The following is a 21,638-nucleotide window of genomic DNA, read 5'->3' as shown; positions in this document are numbered from 1 at the left end:
GCACACAGTCAGCGCTTGGTGCATGTGCACTCCACGTTGAAGAGGAACGCACGCTACCAAACCCTAGAGCGAGATTTAATCGAGTTGCAGGAACAGCAGCTTTTTGAGTACTTTGTGGTGGTATCTCTTCGCAAGAAGGTCCCCGCTAATAACTATGAGCCGCAGGTCACACAGCAGTTTCCGAGTAAGGTAAGACTGATTTTACCCTGTGTGTGTACATTTAATGGCCTGACCACTTGTCCAAGTTCCTGTGAATATTGACCAAGAATTCCTGGTTGAACACTGGCGACACTGTGGCGCAGCAGTAGTGTTGCTGCCTTCTAGCCCTGTCCCACGGTGCGAGTTCATTCCAAGAGCTCTCCCTAGTTTAAAAAAATCAAACTCGTGGTAAGCACGGAGAATGAACGTAGCGGGTACGTCGGAGCTTGGGGACGTCTCTTAGCGCTAACGGCAGGTACTCGGGAAGACTCGCTGACGGCAGGTAAGCACGGGAAGACTCGTAAAGATTTTTCAGCATGATGAAAAATATCCACGAGAGTCCCGAGTACCGACGAGTGGCCATTACTGTAAATCTCCCGAGTTCGAATCAGAGCAAACTCGGGAGAACTCTTGGAATGAACTCGTACCGTGGGACAGGGCTTTTACAGCGCTAGAGACCCAGGTTCGATCCTGACTATGGGTGCTGTCTGTACAGAGTTTGTACCTTCTCCGCGTGAGTTTTCTACAGGTCGTCCATTTTCCTCCCGCACTCCGTGCAGGTTTGTTGGTTAATTGCCCTCTCTAAATTTTCCCTAGAGTGTAGGATAGAACTAGTGTGGGGCAACTTTTTTTTACTGGTGGTTATATGGAATGAGCTGCTGGAGGAGGTAGTTGAGGCAGGTTCTATCATAACATTTGAAAGACCGGTGCCCACTTGATACCCTCAATGATATACTGGCATCTCCGCACCTAGTTTTTGTTGTCCAATAGTTGAACTGTGTAAATGCATTTGTGATTTTCTTGTGGCATTGGGTTTCTTGGTTAAACATTTTGCTTGTGTGTTTGTTAACATGTAGATAGCTCATTACTGAATATGAAGTTAGTATTGTGTTAGTTTAGTTTACAGATACAGTGCAGAAATCGACCCATCGGCCACTGAGTCTGCACTGGCCAGCGATCACTGCACACTAACACTATCCCCACATGTGCGCGCGCACACACACACACACACACACACACACACACACACGAAAAATATACATTTATACCAAGCCAATTAGTCTACAAACCTGTACGTCTTTAGAGTGTGGAAGGAAACTGGAGCTTCTTGGAGAAGACTCACGCAAGTCATGGCAGGAACATACTAACTCCATGCAGACGGCACCCGTAGTCAGGATCAAAACCCGGGTCTCTGGCGCTGTAAAGGGGCTGTCCCACTGCAGCGACCTAATTGGCGAGTTTAGGAGAGTTTGAAAAAGTGTCATGTTGAAGACCTCCTTCAACCTCCTCTGACTATGTTGAAGACCAGCTTCGACTAGCTACGGGAAAATTGGACACCAAATAGTGGAGAGTGAAGACGACCTCCTTCAATCTTCTTCGACCTCCCTTCGACTATGTTGAAGACTATCTACGACTACCTCCGATTACCTTTGACTACCCTCGATTACCTACGAATAACATGCCGATCTACTTCGACTAAACCTACTAGTAAAAAGTTTTTACGATGGCGACCTTTTTGTATTCGCGGGCATTTTTCAACATGTTGAAAAATACGCCGCAACCTAGCAGAGGCCTCGAGTACGCGGGGACTACTCCCGAGCATGAAGGAGAGTTACAAAGACCTCCTAGGACCTCGTGTCGACCATGCTGCGAATGTGAGTCGAGGGGAACTCTTCTAAACTCGCCAATTAGGTCGCTGCAGTGGGACAGCCCCTTAAGGCAGCAACTCGACCACTGCGCCACCATGCCCCCCTGTTGACCAAGAGCATAAGCGTGTATTGGTAGTTTAGATACTACTTTTGCATTGGGCTTGGTTTTCTTGTTTGATCGATGTGTTTTAACAGTAATTCATTTGGTCAGTTACAGGGATAGGAAAGGTTTGGAGGGATATGGGCCAAACGCAGGCAGGTGGGACTAGTGTAGCTGGGACATGTTGGCCGGCAAGGGCTAGTTGGGCCGGTTTTCACACTGTATCATTCTTTGACCCAACTAACCCATGCCGGCCAACGTAAATTATCCCTAGTGTGTGTAGGATAGTGTTAATAGACATAGAAACATAGAAATTAGGTGCAGGAGTAGGCCATTCGGCCCTTCGAGCCTGCACCGCCATTCAATATGATCATGGCTGATCATCCAACTCAGTATCCCGTACCTGCCTTCTCTCCATACCTTCTGATCCCCTTAGCCACAAGGGCCACATCTAACTCCCTCTTAAATATAGCCAATGAACTGGCCTCGACTACCCTCTGTGGCAGAGAGTTCCAGAGATTCACCACTCTCTGTGTGAAAAAAGTTCTTCTCATCTCGGTTTTAAAGGATTTCCCCCTTATCCTTAAGCTGTGACCCCTTGTCCTGGACTTCCCCAACATCGGGAGCAATCTTCCTGCATCTAGCCTGTCCAACCCCTTATGAATTTTATAAGTTTCTATAAGATCCCCTCTCAATCTCCTAAATTCTAGAGAGTATAAACCAAGTCTATCCAGTCTTTCTTCATAAGACAATCCTGGCATCCCAGGAATCAGTCTGGTGAACCTCTCTGCACTCCCTCTATGGCAATAATGCCCTTCCTCAGATTTGGAGACCAAAACTGTACGCAATACTCCAGGTGTGGTCTCACCAAGACCCTGTACAACTGCAGTAGAACCTCCCTGCTCCTATACTCAAATCCTTTTGCTATGAAAGCTAACATACCATTCGCTTTCTTCACTGCCTGCTGCACCTGCATGCCTACTTTCAATGACTGGTGTACCATGACACCCAGGTCTCGCTGCATCTCCCCTTTTCCTAAACAATGTGCGGGGATCGCTGGTCGGCGTGGACTCGGTGGGCCGAAGGGCCTGTTTCTGCACTGTATCTCTTATCTAAGCTAAACTAAACATTGTGTGTAGGAAAGAACTGCAGATGCTGGTTTAAATCGAAGATAGACAAAAAAATGCTGGAGTAACTCAGCGGGACAGGCAACGTCTCTGGAGAGGAGGAGTGGGTGACCTTTCAGGTCCAGATAAGTCTGAAGAAGGGTTTTGACCTGAAACATCATCCGTTTTCTCGGGGTGCTCCGGTTTCCTCCCACACTCCAAAGGCAAGCAGGTTTGTAGGTTTATAGCAGTCTGAAGAAGGGTCTTGGCCTGAAACGTCACCCATTCCTTCTTTCCAGAGATGCTGCCTGTCCCGCTGAGTTACTCCAGCATTTTGTGTCTAAACCAAACATTCACTGGTTGCTTGACGGGAGGCTTCTTCACCTCTTATGTTGCAGCTGGAGAAGTCGACGAGGCAGGCTCGTGATGCCGAGGAGCGACTAAAGGCCATCCCGCAGTTCTGCTTTCCAGACATCAATGAATGGACTCCAGTTTCCCAGCTGATCAGGTAGGGCACCTCGTGACCCGGGTGGTTTCAGTCAATGAGACCTCGCTCCCTTCACCCCCACGGAACGTTGCTCCCACCCTGCGGCAGGTTGAAAACCGATATCAATAATATTCCGTTTATTATTGCCGCATGTACTGAGATACAGAGGAAACCGTTGTTTTGTTCGCTATCCAAGAAAATCCTCCATGTATGTTTCCAATCAAACCATGCACAAATACAACTGGTAGTGCAAAAGAGAAAAGAATCAGAATGCAGAATGTAGTGTTACCTCATCAAAGAAAGCGCAGATTAAATAAAAACTGCAAGTGCTGCAACGGGGTAGGTTGGAAATAAGTCCTTATGAGAGGAACGTTCAGATGTCTGAAACAACAAGGAAGAAGCTGTTCCCGTATCTGTAGTACATGATTTCAAGCTGGTGTATCTTTTAAATTGTATGCAAAAAAAAAAATAATTTCATCGTGCGATAATTAAGAACCATTGTACCAATTTTAAAGCTTGTGAAGCCATGAACAATTGCTGCATGTTCTGTCATCAATGGTACATCTCAACAATAGCAGAGCTTGCTATTGATGATCAGTCTGAAGTAGGATCCCGACTCGAAACGTCGCCTGTCCATTCCTTCCGCAGATGCGGTCTGACCCGATTAGTTCCTCCAGCGTTTGCCTTTTGCCGTTGATGTTCTCTGATTAATGGTGGCTGTTACCAGTTTGTCATCCTTGTGTCTACAGTGAGACCTTCTCCTTTGTTCTGACCGGTGAGGATGGAAGCAGGAGGTTCGGGTACTGCAGGAAGCTATTGGTAAGTCCTTCACTCATCCCCCATCCAGCACCTGCACAGTAGGAATAACCGAGTCCCACACATTGTGTGCTGGCCAATTTACAATTGTTGCTTAAAAAGTAGCGGGGTGCTGTGTTTGAGACCCAGTGGTTATCGTAGTGATTAGAGTCTTACAGCGTAGAAACTGGCCCTTCAGCCCAACTTGCCCACAGTGGCCAACATGTCCCATCATACGTGACAGGAGCAGAATTAGGCCATTCGGCCCATCAAGTCTACTCCACCATTCAATCTTGACTAATCTACCTGTCCCTCCTAACCCCATTCTCCTGCCTTCTCCCCATAACCCCTGACACCTGTACTATTCAAAACGGGTTAATCATACTAGTCCCACCTGCCTGCGTTTGGCCCATATCTCTCTAAACCTTCTACCTGTTGAAATGTTTCTTAAATATTGCAAAAGTACCTGCCTCAACTACATCCTCCGGCAGCTCGTTTCATACACCCACCATCCTTTGGGTGAAAAGGTTAACCTTCAGGTTCCTATTGAATCTTTTACCCCTCATCTTAAACCGATGTCGCCTGGTTCTCGATTCCCCTACTCTGGACTGACGGAGTACACAGACCACCTTAATGTAATTTACATCAACCATTCCCAAAGTGAAGGGTGCCGTTCTGGAGGGGCAGGGGGATTACCTAGAGGGGTGCGAAGAGGCAAGGGGGTGGCAGGGGAGCATCAGAGATGGATGGGGCTTAGGGGAAGATTGATGTCCCTACACACTTGACATGCCTAGGTGACGGTTGTTCTACTGTGTCTGTTTAAGGCTCCGAATGCCAAAGAATCATGGAGGTGTGATGTTACCTTTCAACTATTTTGAGTTGGTTATTTCATCTGCTTCATTCCATGTGCTTTGTCTAGCCGAATGGGAAAGGCAAAAGACTGCCGGAGGTTTATTGTATCGTCAGTCGTCTAGGCTGCTTCAATCTCTTCTCAAAGGTAAAAGCAAATCAAAAAGTGTCTGTCTGCGTGTGTGCCTGTCTGTGTGTCTGCGTGTGCCTGTCTGTGTGTCTGCGTGTGCGTCTGTGCGTGTCTGTCTGCGCGTGTCTGTCCACGTGTGTCTGTCTGTCTCCACGTGCGTGTGTGTGTGTGTCTCTTTGTGTACCATCTTGTTACTGGGCACCGTGCCCACCCTGCCCCCATTACAGGATCTTTAACCTTTGACACAGACTGAGGGTGTCCGCAAACTTGGAACGGCTGCTTTTCAATGAGGAAGCACCGACCGGGCTTTTAAACATCGCGTTGTTTCCAGTCTGGGAAAGGGGGTGAGAAACCATGCCACTAAATGTAGTCACAAGAAACTCTGTAAATTAATCCATGGTTAGATACAGAAACCGTCTCTGATCCATCAAAGTGGCCCCATTGCCCCTTTGTACAAACGTATCTGTAAAGACTGCTACCTCTGTTTCTACATATTCCTGCAATCAACAACTTTGGCGTCGATCAAATCTAAACCTAATTTATTGCTTTTCTACCATGAGCACCGAACCTTGGAAGTAATTTCAATTACCTCTCAACTTGGTGTAAAGAGTTTCTCGAAACTGTGTTAAATCTCTTATCGTTCATCATTCATCAATGGCTCCTCAATTTATGATCCATTAGCTATTAGTAAATGTCCACTTCTATCTACTTTGTGCCATGATCCCAATCTCATTGCCCTATTGTTCCTCTAGCTGGTCGCAGGTTGAGGGGAGACCTGATAGAAGTTTATGAGAGGCAGAGATAGGACAGAATTTCTGTCCCTTGGTGGAAATTCCAAAGACCAGAGGGGGGTAGTTTAAAGGAGATGTGCAGGTCGAGTTTGTTTTACAGGGAAGATGGTGGGTGCCTGGAACACACTGCCAGGGATTGTACCGAAAGTAGAAATGGACACAAAGTGCTGGAGTAACTCAGCGGGACGAACAGCATCTCTGGAGAACATTGGATAGGTGACGTTTTGGGTCGGGACCCTTCTTCAGTCTGAAGAAGTTGTTCTGACCCTAAATATTACCTGTCCTGCTTGACCCGCTGAGTGTAGTTTAGTTTAGAGATACAGCGCAGATACAGGCCCTTCAGCCAACTGAGTCTGCGCCAACCAGCTTCCTCCGCACACTAACACTATCCGACACACACATTAGGCACAATTTTTACAATTATATCAAGCCAATCAACCTACAAACCTGTACGTCTTTGGAGCGTGGGAGGAAACCGGACATTGTGGAGAAAACCCACGCTGATCACAGGGAGAACGTACAAACTGGGTAGACAACACCCGTAGTCAGGATCGAACACGGGTCTCTGACGCTGTAAGGCAGCAACTCTACCGCTGCACCACCGTGTTGCCATGTTCTCCAGAGATGCTGCATAATCCGCTGAGTTACTCCAGCACTTTGTGTCCTTTTGTGTAAACCAGCATCTGCAGTTCCTTGTTTCAACGTGGATGTTGATCGGTTGGTGCTTGTTTTGGTTGCATTTAGGTAGACACATGGATATGCATGGAATGGAGGGATACGGCTCGCATGCAGGCAAATGGGATTAGCTTGGCAGCATATTCGGCACAGACATTGTGGGCCGAAGGGCCTGTTCCTTTGCTGTAACGCTTTGTGTTGTAACCGGCTTAGTTTCCATCATCTGCCCCCCTGCTTTAGGTTAAAATATTATTCATCTGCTGCCGTCAATATGTTGCCCACCCACATATTCCTGACACTGGGATGTACGTAGAACTGACCTGGTCCTGTGGGAAGGATGGGGGGGGGGGGGTGCGGGAGAAGGTGCGTGTGTGCAGAAAGCAAGGCCAAGCCTTTAAATAGCTTCTCCTCCACTTCCTGACAACCTCTCTCGCTTGAGAGAAAATCTCAGCGGTTCTCTCAGGTTCCTGGATGTGCAGCTTTTGTGTGCAATCCGCCAGATAAAAAGCCCGCGACTAGTTCCTGGCTAAACAAACCTCGGAAGTGCTTAAATAGGAAATGCAGGAAGCAGCAGTAAGACTGATTGTTGCTTCAGATTGTTACCTGCTGTTACTGCTCTGGCCTCTGGTGTATTTAAGGGGGATCCCATGTATTTCCTGTTGCAGCATCGCTTGTGTTATTGGAGACAGGCCAGGTTGACAATCAGCACAGTCATTTCGTTTTTTAGTTTGGTTTAGTTCAGGGATGCAGCGTGGAAACAGGCCCTTCGGCCCACCTAGTCCGCACCGACCAGCGATCCCCGCGCATTAACACTATCCTACACACACTCGGGACAATTTTACACTTATACCAAGCCAATTCACCCACAAACCTGTACATCTTAAGGATAGTGTTAAGGATAAGGGGGAAATCTTTTAGGACCGAGATGAGAAAATAAAATTTCACATAGAGAGTGGCGAATCTCTGGAACTCTCTGCCACAGAAGGTAGTTGAAGCCAGTTCATTGGCTATATTTAAGAGGGAGTTAGATGTGGCCCTTGTGGCTATCGAGATCAGGGGGTATGGAGAGAAGGCAGGTACAGGATACTGAGTTGGATGGTCATATTGAATGGCGGTGCAGACTCGAAGGGCCGAATGGCCTACTCCTGCACCTATTTTCTATGTTCCTATGTCTTTGGAGTGTGGGAGGAAACCGAAGATCTCGGAGAAAACCCACACAGGTCACGGGGAGAACGTACAAACTCCATACAGACAGCACCCGTAGTCGGGATTGAACCCGGGTCTCCGGCGCTGCAAGGCAGCAACTCTACTGCTGCGCCACCGTCCCATTTAAGTAATCAAACAAATCATTTTGCTCTTCCACTCAGAAACAGCTGCAAGTGTTGTTGCATCGTAAAATCTGATCCCCCTCACATCCGCCGGCTGCAATAAAATATCACCCAGTGTGTAGAATAACAATGAAAATGATCGTGGTTCTCAGCAGCGATGCTAGTTGGAGTGTGGCTGTACTAAAATTATAAGAGATGGCCATTTTAAGTCAGAATCTGGCTCCAATTTTATCGATTGCCACACAGGCTGATATCCGCCAACTTGGCGCAAATAGTGCATTAATCTGGCGGCAAATTAGGTGGCGCAGCGGTAGAGTTGCTGCCTCACAGCCACAGAGACCCGGGTTCGATCCTGACCACGGGTGCTGTATGTGCGAAGTTTCTACGTCCTCCCTGTGACCGCGTGGGTTTTCTCCAGGTCCTCCGGTTTCCACCCGCACTCCAAAGACATACAGGTTTGTAGGTTAATTGGCTTCGGTAAAAATTGTAAATTGTCCCTAGTGTGTGTAGGATAGTGTTAATGTGCGGAGGTCGCTGGCCAACGAGGACTCAGTGGGCCAAAGGGGCCTTTTTCCGTCCTGTATCTCTAAACTAAACTAGTGTGAACGTGATTGATGATCGCCCTGGACATGGTGGGCCGAAGGGCCTGTTTCTGTGCCATATCTTTCAACTATTCACTCTTCTACCACTCTTTCAAAAATTAAATAAATCAATATTCATACCACTGGGTTGTATGCAAGTTTGTATCCTTTCTACTCAGTGTAAACATTTTTTTGTTCGTTACACAAAATAAAACATTTTTGGCCTTTTCATCCCATAAATCAAAGTCCAGTACAGATCCTTGCCAATTGAATTTAAAAGTTTTTAATTAATTTTAACAATTCTGCGCCTTTTCTACCTTCCACTGATCTACCTCAGGTTGTGCTGGTTTGAATCCTCACTATCAATGCTTTGTTATTTTCTGTGTGTCTTAGAAACCTGCCCATATGTTTGCTTTTTAATCTCTCTGTGTGTTTGAGGCCTCGAGTGTGCTGCGATAGTTTTATCCTTTGTTCGTTTCCTTGGTTCAACTCGAATGGCCCTGTTTGTTGATTTTTCTAGAATATTATCCCTTCTCACAGCTGTATTTGTTTCCTTCACCAGTCATGTTATATCCCTTTTCAATTCTCGATCCCATCTGAAAGCTCTGGGTCACTGTGCTGTTACTGCTGCCCTCCTTTTAGACTAAGCTCTGTGACGATCAAATGTCATAGAACGTAGAACAGGACAGGAACAGGCCCTTCGGCCCACAATGTCCATGCCCGACATGATGCCAAGATAAACTCTCATCTGCCTGCACCTGATCCACATCCTTTTGTTCCCCGCATATCCACATCTAAAACCCTCTTAGATGTCATTATCGGATATGCCTCTGCCACCACATTCCAGGCACCCACCTCAATCTGCAAAAAAAAAAAAACTTGCCCCAGACATTTTAGATTTTGCTCCTCTCACCTTAAAGCTATGCCCACGCCAGCCAACATGCCCGATCTACACCAGTTCCTCCTGTGTATGACCCATATCCTTGTACTTGTCCAAATGTCTTTTAAAGGTTGTGTTAGTACCTGCCTCAACTACCTCCTCTGGCAGCTCGTTCCATATGCCCACCACTCATTGTGTATAAAAAGTTGCCCCTTGGGTGCCTATTAAATCTCTCCCCTGACCTTAAATCAATGTCCTCTGGTTCTTAATTCCCTACTCTGGGTAAAAGACTCTGTGCGTGTACCTATCTATAGATCCACCTACCTATTCCCTTCATGACCTCATACACCTCTATGAAATCATCCTTCATCCTCCTGTGCTCCAAGGAATAAAGTCCTAGCCGGCTCAACCACTCCCTATAGCTCAGGCCCATCGAGTTCTGGCAACATTGCCATAAATCTTCTCGGCACTCTGTCAAGTTTAACATCTTATAACAGGATACTGAACAAAATACTCCAAATGTGGCCTCACCAATGTCTTGTACAACTGTAACATAAGCTCCAATGTCTATATTCAATACTCTGATTGATTGAGGTCAAAGCGCTGAAAGCCTTCGTGGCCACCCTATCTGGTCAAGATAGATCTATCACTTTCAAGGAACTATGTACCTGCACGTCTAGACCTCTCTGCTCTACAACACTCCCCAGAATCCTGCCATTCACTGTGAAGGACCCATCTTGGTTTGATTTCTCTAAATGCAACACCCCACACTTATTTGTGTTAAACTCCAATAACCATTCCTCAGCCCAACTGAACGGCTGCAATTTTTGATAACCTTCACTATCTACAATCTCAGTATCTTCTGCACACTTGCTAATCATGCCTTGTACATTTGCATCCAAATTGTTGAAATAAACTCCAAATAAGGGGCCCCAGCACGGGTCCCCGATGCACACCACTAGTCACAGGGGGCCTCCAGTCTGAAAAACAACCTTCCACCATCATCTTCTGCTTCCTTCCATGAAGCTAATTCTCCATCCAGTCTGCTAGTTCTTTCTGGATCCCATGCTATCTAACCTACCATGCAGAACCTTATCAAATTCCATATGGACACCATCTATGTCTCTGCCCTCATCAACCCTTTTAGTTACCTCCTCAATAAACTTAAAATTGATTCATGTGACACGATCTCCCACGTACAAAACTGTGCTGACCCTCCCTAATCAGCCCCTGTATATCCAAATTCTTATATTTCTTATCCCTCGGTATACTCTCCAGTAACTTACCTACCACAGATGTTAGGCTCACGGGTCTACAGTTCCCAGGCTTTTCCTTGCAGCCCTTCTTAAATAGGGGCACAACATTAGCCACCCTCCAGTCTTCCAGCAACTTGACATCTCCGTCTAGACTTTGACATTTCCTCCCATATTCCTATGCGCCTGATATTTGTCCACATTGCTTTGCCTTTACTGGCCAGTTTATGTATTACTGAATAAAAACTGTATGTTACCAAACAGCTTCCACTGCATTCCAGTCTCATTACTAAACCCCTATCTGCTTCCAATTCTATTTTTCAATTCTGGAACTGCTGATGAGGTTCATTCCCCAGCAAGGTAGTTTACGTATATCACACTTCCCTGCAAGAATAATGCTACTCATCCTGTTGAGGTGTTACTCACCTGCTTGTAGAATCCCACCTCCTTTAGCTTAGTTTTAGTTTAGAGCTACAACACGGAAACAAGTCCTTCAGCCCACAGAATCCGCGCCCACCAGCAATCCCCGCACATTAATATTATTCTACACACACTAGGGCCAATTTACATTTATATCAAGCCAATGAACCTACAAACTGTATGTCTTTGGGGTGTGGGAGGAAACTGAAGATCTCGGAGAAAAAGCACACGGTCATGGGAAGAACGTACAAACTCCGCACACAGCACCCGTAGTCTGGATCGAACCTGGGTCTCTGGCGCTGTAAGGCGGCAACTCTAACTGCTGGACTCTGTGCCTCCTCTACAAGGTCTTCCTAAATGGTCAGACCAATGCACTAGCAGCCATACCTTTTGAGATCCGACTTCCTGATCATATTCTAGCTTCTTGAACTCTTCTCAGAGAACCTCATCCTTCTTTCCATTTCTCGTTGGTACTGAAATGGACCACAATCTCCTTCTGCACACCCTCTGGCACGGAATACCCATGTTGATTCCATCTACACTTCGCGCTGCCTCGGCAAGGCCACCAGCATAATCAAGGACAAGTCTCACCCCAGACGTTCCCTTTTCTCCCCTCTTCCATCAGGCAAGAGGTACAGAAGTGTGAAAACACCGATAGGCACAAAAAGCGGGCGTATCTCAGCTGGTCAGACAGCATCTCTGGAGGAAAGGAATAGGTGACGTTCATCTCTGGAGAAAATGTACGCATTCGGGGACGGAGTACATTCTGGAAACGTCTGAAGAAGGGTCTTGACCCGAAACGTCACCTATTCCTTTTCTCCAGAGATGCTGTCAGACCTGCTGAGTTACTCCAGCTTTTTGTGTTTAAAGTAGTATACACTCTGCATTTCAGCAGACCCTTCATCTCTGCTCCAGGACAAGGGGTCACAGCTTAAGGATAAGGGGGAAATCCTTTAAAACCGAGATGAGAAGAACTTTTTTCACACAGAGAGTGGTGAATCTCTGGAACTCTCTGCCACAGAGGGTAGTCGAGGCCAGTTCATTGGCTATATTTAAGAGGGAGTTAGATGTGGCCCTTGTGGCTAAGGGGATCAGAGGGTATGGAGAGAAGGCAGGTACGGGATACTGAGTTGGATGATCAGCCATGATCATATTGAATGGCGGTGCAGGCTCGAATGGCCTACTCCTGCACCTAATTTCTATGTTTCTATGCTCACCATCTTGTGTCTATCTTTCTGCATCCCTGCCCCAGATATTAGATGAAGTGGAGAAGAGAAGGGAGCTCTCGCCTGCCCTGGTCCATCCTTTCATGAGGAGCGTCATGGAGGCCCCTTTCCCTGCTCCAGGCCGCGTCATCACCGTGAAGAACTTCCTCCCGGGCTCAGGAAATGAGGTAATGATTTGGTGCGTTTCCTAGGCAACAAATGGGACTTGAGTCATACAGTCAAACAGCAATCAAAACAGGCCCTTTGGCCCAACATGTCCAGGCCAACCAAGGTGCTGCATCTAAGCTGGTCCCATTTGGGTAGCATACAAGCCAATGGTAGGAATATTGAGTAGAAACAAAGAACTGGTTTATAGCAAAGATAGTTACAAAGTGCTTGAATAACTCAGCGGGTCTGGTAGCATCCCTGGAGATAAAGGATAGAAGGATGGTTCTTCATGCTGAAAATAAGGGGGGTGGGGAAGAACTGAAGGTGAGACGAGACCAAGCAACATCAGGGCCAGCAACAGTTGACTTCCAGCAGGGTGGTTGGTAAGGGAAAGTGTTCTCCGACAATTGTCAATGCTGGATACCAGCTGCCTTGTCAATTGGCTTCTGTAAATTGTCCCTCATGTGTAGGATAGAGCTAGTGTGTGTGTGATCACTGCACGGCAAGGACATGATGGTCCAAACTACCTGTTCCTGTACTGTATAGTTCCATGTACCGGAGTTTTGCATTCTTCCTGTGGGTTCCCTCACACATTCAAAAGATGTGCAGGTTCGTAGGCCAATTGGCTTCCGTAAATTGTCCTGAGTGTAGGATAGATCGCTGGGTGGCATGGACTCGGTGGGCTGAAGACCCTGTTTCCATGTTGTTATCTCTAACCTAAACTGGGAAAATGACAACTCCAGGATTAGTAACTGGAATATGGTGAGTGGGAGTACAGCAATACTGACAAACCTCATCCAAACAGCTGCTGTAATGGTGGGGACATGCCCAATGTATTTTGACATAAGAACCGTTTAGTGTACAGTATATTATAGAGATGCAGCACGGAAATGGGCCCATTTGCCCACCTAGTCTACTGCGACCAGCAACCCCCGTACACTAGCACTATCCTACACACTAGGGACAATTTACAATTTTTTTTAAACCGAAGCCAATTAATCTACAAACCTGTATGTCTTCGGAGTGTGGGGGGAAACTGAAGCACCCGGAGAAAACGCACGCAGATCGCTTGGAGAACGTACAAGCCCCGTACAGACAAGCACACGTAGTCATGATTGAACCCGGGTCTCTGGAGCTGTAATAGCCCTGTCCCAATGTACGAGTTCATTCCAAGAGCTCTCCCGAGATTAAAAAAAATCACACTCGTGGTAAGCACGGAGAATGAACGTAGCGGGTACGTCGGAGCTCGGGGACGTCTCTTAGCGCTAACAGCAGGTACTCGGGAAGACTCGCTAACGGCAGGTAAGCACGGGAAGACGCGTGAAGATTTTTCAACGTGATGAAAAATGTCCACGAGAGCCCCGAGTACCGACGAGTGGCCATTACCGTAAATCTCCGAGTTCGAAGCGGGGCAAACTGGGGAGAACTCTTGGAATGAACTCGTACCGTGGGACAGAGCTTTACGGCAGCAGCTCTACCGATGCCCCTAACCAAACCGTACGATGCAATTTTCTCTAACTTCACTCGTAATTATCTTTGGGATCATTGTAATCTTCCCCCCGCTCCATCTTTGGGATTGTTGTCAGTTATCATTACTTGTGCCTGTTATTGCTCGTCATTGCGAGTTGCTGCTGCTAGTTAAGCTGTGATGACCTTCACTGACACCAGGCTGACGTCCTACAGGTTATTGAGCTGTGTCGGCCCACTGACTCGAGACTGGAACACGTAGACTTTGAATGCCTCTTTGGCTGTTTGAACGTCCGGTATGTGATCCACGTCTTTGCCTCTCTCCTCCTGGAGAGGAGAGTGATCTTCATCGCGGATAAGCTCAGGTAAGACGATGCAATCGGGTTGTACGCATAAGGTGCTTGAACCAGGAGTTAGGGTCCATCCACGGATGGCCCTCTAGACTTGGTCATTGGTTAGAAGCTGGAACACACAGCTACAATTGAGAGGAATTTCAGAGGGACGTTGTTGAGGAAGCCAGATAAATGCACGTAAAAGATAAGAATAAAAAGGTACGCTGATAAAAATCCAGGGTGGAAAAAGGCTGGCGTTGAGCATAAACTCGCTCCATTTTAATTCTTGGGTTCAATGGGCGTTGAATGTTGGTTTGCTTTTGGGAATGTCGTATCCAAACATGAGATAATAATCTGGGGCTCTATGTCTTTCCACTGCTTCCTAATTGGATTTAAATACCACTGTTACTTCTCTACCCTTACTCTACCCTCGAGCTTCTAACCTTTACCTACCCTCGCCTGAGTTAACCTCTCCACCTCTTATTGCGCTCGGAGCAACCAATTTTCAGCTCTTGCCTTGAAGTGGTTGAGGGAACACAACATCAGAAGAAGGGTCTCGACCCGAAACATCACCGGTTCCTTTTCTCTGGAGATGCTGCCTGACCCGCTGAGTTACTCCAGCATTTTGCATCTGTCCCCTGTGTAAACCAGCATCTGCTGTTCCTTCCCACACATTCTGCTCTTTTACATGAGTTTTGATATTCATCCACTGGCTTACTCATTCATCCACTGAAATTCATCCTCTCATTCCCGTCAGGAATGCGAGCACAATAAAAAAAATATGTGGATTTCAAACATGTTTGAAACATTACACCTGGAAGATATGAGACTCCTCCTTGCAGGCAAATCAGACCACTTCCAAAAGACGTGGTCTGCATTTATCGACTTACTACAAGTATAAGGTGCAACAGTACTTTAAAAAAGAAATGGTGTCAGGAGCTGGTAAGGGGGGGATGAAAAATACGAAGTTGGTATATCCCTTTTGCGCGGTTTTCATAATAGAGCTTTTGTTTCTTTTTCTTTCTTTTCTATGTTCTATTTCTTAGCTTTTTTTCCCTAACATTTTGTCTAATGGGTTATTCTTTTTGATCGCTCTTTTACACTAACACGACTCTTTCTCACTTTCTTTTCTTTCTTTATTGCTATCTTTCCTTAAAGCTTAAAAAATGAAGGGGTACAATAAACGTAATAAGATAAATGTGGCTTGTACTACTGTAACTTACTGTACTTCTGATAAATAAAAATATTAAAGAAGAAAAGAAAAGGAATGCGTGCCCACAATATGTACACGTGTCGGCCATCTTTTCCTGCAGCCAGCTTTCTATTCCAATCTTCCTGCCACCTGGGGTTTCTGTCCACTGCCTACTGGTGATCTGCTTCCACCGGTTAGTGAAGGTGAGGTTCACCTGGCGCCTCTTGTTTTCCAGCACCCTGTCCAAGTGTGGGCACGCGGCTGTGGCAATGCTCTACCCATTCACCTGGCAACACACCTACATCCCCGTGCTGCCCGCGGTCATGATCGACATCGCCTGTTCTCCCACACCCTTCCTCATCGGAATCCTGTCCAACTCGCTGCCGCTGCTGAACGACCTGCCGATCGAGGAGGTGAGACTTGGGGGAAACCGTTGGAAATCGCCTGTTTGGTCCTGGAAGTGTCTCTCCAAAGATAGAATTTCAGACTAACCTTGGTGCGAGTTCAATGATTGTGGGTCAGTAATTATCACTGAAGGACACAAAGTGCTGGAGTAACTCAGCAGGTCAGGCAGCACCTGCGGAGAACATGGATAGGTTACGTTTTGCGTCGTGGTACTTCAGGGGCGGCACAGTGACGCAGCGGGAGAGTTGCTGCCTATCAGCGCCAGAGGCCCAGGTTCGATCCTGACAATGGGTGCTGTCTGTATGGAGTTTGTACGTTTTCCTTGTGAACCTGTGGGATTTCTCCGGGTACTCTGGTTTTCTCCCACACTCCAAAGACGTGTTAATTGGCTTTGGTAAAATTGTCCATAGTGTGCAGGGTAGTGTTAGTGTCGGGGTGATCGCTGGTCAGTGCAGACTCAGTGGGCCGAAGGGCCTGTTTCTGCACTGTATCTCTAAAAGTCTTCAGGGGTCTTAAGAACGGTCTCGATTGAAAATGTCACATATCCATGTTCTCCAGAGATGCTGCCTGACCTGCTGAGTTACTCCAGCACTTTGTGTCCTCTTGTGTATTAACCAGCATATGCAGTTATTTGTTATCGCTAAATGATCACTAAATTGTCTAATATTTCTGGGGGGGTCGTGTTATGTTTAGAACAAACAATTGGTGGAACTCAACAGGTCAGCGGTAATTCCCATATGTACCAGAACCTCAACAATGGAATTGTTACTGGTTGCAGCTTTACAGACACATTAGATGCAACACAACACAACTTCGAGCCAGCACCGCCATTCATTGTGATCATGGCTGATCGTCCCCTATCAATAACCCGTGCCTGCCTTCTCCCCATATTCCTTGACTCCCCTAGAGCTCTATCTAACTCTCTCTTAAATCCATCCAGTGATTTGGCCTCCACTGCCCTCTGTGGCAGGGAATTCCATAAATTCACAACTCTCTGGGTGAAAATGTTTTTTCTCACCTCAGTCTTAAATGACCTCCCCTTTATTCTAAGACTGTGGCCCCTGGTTCTGGACTCGCCCAACATTGGGAACATTTTTCCTGCATCTAGCTTGTCCAGTCCTTTTATAATTTTATATGTTTCTATAAGATTCCCCCTCATCCTTCTAAACTCTCGAGGTGCTGCCTGGCCCGCTGAGTTACTCCAGCTTTTTGAGTCTATCTTTGGTTTAAACCAGCATCTGCAATTCCTTCCAACAACATACAATAAATGTCACTCTTCTTGTATACAAGGCACAAACCAAAGTGTGTAGAGTTACCTTAGGAGTGTAAAGTCCATAGTTTAGTTTAGAGTCCACCGCGTCCACGCCGACCATTGATCACCCCGTACACGAGAACTATTCTACACACCAGGGATAATTTACAAACTTTCCCGAAGCCAATTGACCTACAAACCTGTACGTCTTTGGCGTGTGGGAGGAAACAGGAGCATCCAAGTGGCTGGGTGGGTGGACTTTACAGTCTCGGGAGCACATGACCCATCTCTGGTCTGAAACCTCCGTGCCTACAGTTTTTCTAGCACATTCCACTTGATGGTTTAACAGTTTGTCTGAGTTCTTCAGACCATAGTGGGTTCAGGTTTGACTGAGCTGTATGAAGTGATGGAACATCTGGGAACAATGTTAACTCACTGCTTGTCTGTTCTCCAGGTGCTGGTGGTGGACTTATGTGGCAACAAGTTATTGAGAAAGGTAAGAAGATAGAACAGTGCGCAGCCCAGGAACTGGCCCTTTGGCCTACAACGCCTGCACCAAACATGATGCCATGTTAAACTAAACCCCTCTGTCTGCATGTCCACGTACCTATCTAAAAGCCTCTTAAATGCCACTATCATAACTGCTTCCACCACCATCTCTGGCAGTGCGTTCCAGGCACCCACCACTCTCTGTGTAAAAAGAAAAGCTTGCCCACATCTCATTTAAACCTTCCGCTGCTGATCTTAAATCTATGCGTTCTAGGTGGGACTAGTGTAGCTCGGACATGTTGGCCAGTGTGGGCAAGTTGGGCCGAAGGGCCTGTTTCCACGCTGTATGAATCTATAACTCTCTCGTCCTTGACATTTCCATCCTGGGAAAGGTTTCCACCCTCTCTATGCCATCCATAATTTTATAAACTTCTGTAAAGTCTCTCCTTGATCGCAGACGCTCCAGAGAGAACTATTAAACTTTGTCCAAACACTCGTTATAGCTTGTACCCTCTAATCTAGACAGCAACCGGATGAACCTCTTCTGCATCTTCCCAAAGCCTCCACATCCTTCCTGTGAATACAAATACAAGTTCTCACTATCTACAAGTTTGCAGATGACACCGGTGTAGTGGGCCGGATCTTGACAGAGAGCTGAGTAACTCTGTTAATACAACAACCTCCCCCTCAATGCCAGCACGACCATGGAGCTAGTTATTGATTTTGGGAAGCATGGTGGGGATATATGCCCCAATCGGCATCGGTGCTAACAAAGTGGCAATGGTTCAGAGTTTCAGGTTCCTTGACCTCAATATAACCAATTGAAGCTATGGACAAAAAAGCACACCTATGCCTCCACTTTCTCAGGAGACTAAGGAAGTTTGGCTTGCCTCCAACGACTCTAACCAACTTCTACAGATGCACCAAAGAAAGCGTCACAGTCTGTTTGGGAACAGGTCTGGACATAAGAACTTGTAGAGAGTTCTGGATATAGCCCAGTCCATCAAACAGACCAGCCACCCCACCATTGACTTCATTTACAATTCATGCTGCCTCGGGGAAAGCAGCCAATATAATCAAGGACCTTTTCCCAGTCCCCCTTGTCCCGCCCCTGTTGGGTAGAAGATAAAAACGTTGAAAGTGTGTACCACCAGACTCTGGAACAGCTTCTTCCCCTGTGTCAGACTTCTGAACTGTCCGCCCATGAGCTAGAGTCCCAACCTTCCAATCTACCTCATTGCAAACATTGCACTTTTTCTCTGGAATCGTAACACTAAAATGCTGCAAAATTATATATATTCTGCACTCTGGTAATTTTTCTCTTTGCTCGACCTGCTGTACTTGTGTATCGCTTGATGTCTTATGTATTCATGTATAGCATTATCTGAGTTAATTGGACACCGCCCAACAAAAGCTTTTCACTGTAATTCTGTATACGTGACAATCATAAATCAAACCAATACTAATGGTAATGGGGTGTCTGGGACTGCATATAATACTCTAAACACAGCCTAGCTTTTCTAAAGCTGCAGCATGACTTTCTGACTCTTATTCTCAATGAGTTGACCAATGAAGGCAAGCATACCGTATGCCACCTATCTACTTGTGTGCCACTTTCAGAGATTTAGACTCCAAGATCCCTCTGTACATCGATGCTGTAAGTCCAATCCTATCTTCATGAGTGAAGATGGCTAGGCGATCTAGTCACAGAGTCATACAGTGTGGAAACAGGCCCTTCGGCTCAACTTGTCCATGCCAACCAACATGCCCCATCTAAGCTAGTCCCACTTACCTGCTTTTGGCCCCTATCCCTCTAAACCTACCCTGTCCATGAACCTGTCTAAGTGTTTCTTAAACGTTGCGATGGTATCTGCCTCCGTAACCTCCTCCGGCAGCTTGTTCCATACTCGCCACCCTTTGAGTGAAAAAGTTGCCCCTCCGATTCCTATTAAATCGTTCCTGCCACACCTTAAAACTATGTCCTCTGGTTCTCGATTCACCTGCTCTGGGCAAAAGAAACTACCCAATCTATTCTTCTCATGATTTTGTCCACATCTATAAGATCACCCCTCATCCTGCTGCGCTCCAAGGAATAGAGACCCAGCCTGCTCAACCTCTCCCTATAGCTCAGTCCATCGAGTCCTGGCAACATCCGTACAAATCCTGGTGAACCGTTTCAAGCTTGACAACATTCTTTCCCATAACATGGTGACCAAAACTCAACACAATACTCTAAATGTGGCCTCACCAACACCATTTATAACTGTAACGTGACCTTCTGACTTCGATACTCAGACTGGAGACGTCCTTCTGTGCCACACTGGAGTTTTCTCAACTTTATGTCCTTTGTCCGATCAAGATACAGAAAACCCCTCCAACATTAACAGGCAGCCTTTCCTGAAACACCCTCATCTTGAAAGTAAATCATCTTTTAAAAATAAAACCTCTCCGCCATCTTTATTTGGGAGTTTAGCTTTATGGTGCTTTAATGTTTAGGTAATGAAGGCCAATTGATGGAGTCATTTTGGAAGCGGCTTGTTTAATGCAGAGCTGTTGTTGTACAGTACAACTCATTCCCTCTGCACCAGACCACAGAGGGAAGCAACCACTGTAAACACATTCCTGCTTAAATAGACTCCATGCCGTGAGCGTCGAGCCCAGATGATTCTGGATTTTCAATGGATGTGACTGGGAGTGGGATGGAAATGCATGCTGAACCTCCCTGATGATCTGAGCCTCTGGCTTAACGCAGCAAGTCTCAAGGCCTCCAGAACCTGCCCCTACTGAGTACCCCACGATTTCCCTCTTTGAGGATCAAGTTTCCCCCTTGAGGATCGATGGTAAAGAAAGCACCAGATAATGCCATTGTTTTCCATCAGTACAGGTCCACCCCCAATTTTCCAGCACCATTCAATCCAGTGCCTTTCTGGATTATCCGTTTGGCCGTGCCAACAGAGGTCATGGCCTCGGGAGGGGTGAAGGAGAGCGGAGTTACCAGCCCACAAAGTCGACTATGGGAATGGATCTGCCGGCTCTGGCTGGGCCGATGCTCCAGAGCCCCGCAGCCGGGGGGCAAATCCATTGTGGTTGAGATTGACCATCTCACCCGGCCTACCCGCCACATTTTTGGGTATCTTCTGAGAGGGGGGGGGGGGGGGGGGCTTGAGTTTGTCTGGTTTAAAGGGGAACTGGACCACCAGTTGCCGGGAAATCGGTGCACGTTGTTTGTGACTGATGCTATTGTATTGTTGTCATTATATGTTCCCTCCTAGCTAGTGAAATGGAGGGGTAACCTCACACCTGGGCCCAGTAACTATTGAGCAACCACCCTTCCCCAGCCAACTCTATCTATCCCTGCCACATCTGACTCTGATCTTGCATACCCACACCTATACATACCCCGCCTACATATACCCACCCCATTTACACTGCAAGGGTGGCGCAGCAGTAGAGACCCGGTTTCCATCCTGACTTCGGGTGCTGCCTGTGTGGAGTTTGCACGTTCTCCCTGCGACTGCGTGGGTTTCCTCGCACGTCCCAAAGATGTGCGGGTTTGTAGGTTAATTGGCCTCGTAAACTGTGTGTGTGTGTGTGTGTGTGTGGAGTGACTGAGAAAGTGGGATAACATGGAACTAGTGTGATTGGCCGTGGGCCGAAGGGCCTGTTTCCACGCTGTATCTCTAAAACTAAAAGGAAACATGTGCCCTCTCCACACAGACTGGGCAAGACGCAGTATTTATTAGGGGTTTCCTGCTTCCTGCAGTCCTTTTTGGGTTTTTTTGCCTGTTTTCTTTGAGATTTCCTGACTATTTGATGCCCTCCTTGGGGACAGAAGTAATCTCGTCTCATCCACGTCAATGTTATCAATGTCTTTGCACTGATGTGT

General features: G+C 46.8%; 1 protein-coding gene across 2 annotated transcripts in view; it reads left to right on the top strand.

Annotated features, from left to right (window-relative positions):
- The window catches only part of dennd2c (DENN domain containing 2C), a 109,525-nt gene that overhangs the window by 75,942 nt on the left and 11,945 nt on the right, over window positions 1–21,638 (top strand). For both annotated transcript variants that reach the window (XM_033042764.1, XM_033042765.1), the window contains exons 9-16: window positions 2–189; window positions 3,452–3,561; window positions 4,290–4,359; window positions 5,255–5,332; window positions 12,495–12,635; window positions 14,299–14,447; window positions 15,842–16,019; window positions 17,718–17,759. In XM_033042764.1, coding sequence (XP_032898655.1) covers window positions 2–189; window positions 3,452–3,561; window positions 4,290–4,359; window positions 5,255–5,332; window positions 12,495–12,635; window positions 14,299–14,447; window positions 15,842–16,019; window positions 17,718–17,759 — 956 coding nt within the window. The remainder of the gene's footprint in view (window position 1; window positions 190–3,451; window positions 3,562–4,289; window positions 4,360–5,254; window positions 5,333–12,494; window positions 12,636–14,298; window positions 14,448–15,841; window positions 16,020–17,717; window positions 17,760–21,638) is intronic.

Source organism: Amblyraja radiata, chromosome 24 (genome assembly GCF_010909765.2).
Source record: "Amblyraja radiata isolate CabotCenter1 chromosome 24, sAmbRad1.1.pri, whole genome shotgun sequence".
Lineage (NCBI taxonomy): Eukaryota > Metazoa > Chordata > Chondrichthyes > Rajiformes > Rajidae > Amblyraja > Amblyraja radiata.
The sequence above is the reverse complement of the archived record's forward strand: the minus strand, read 5'-3'. Positions and strand labels throughout refer to the sequence as shown.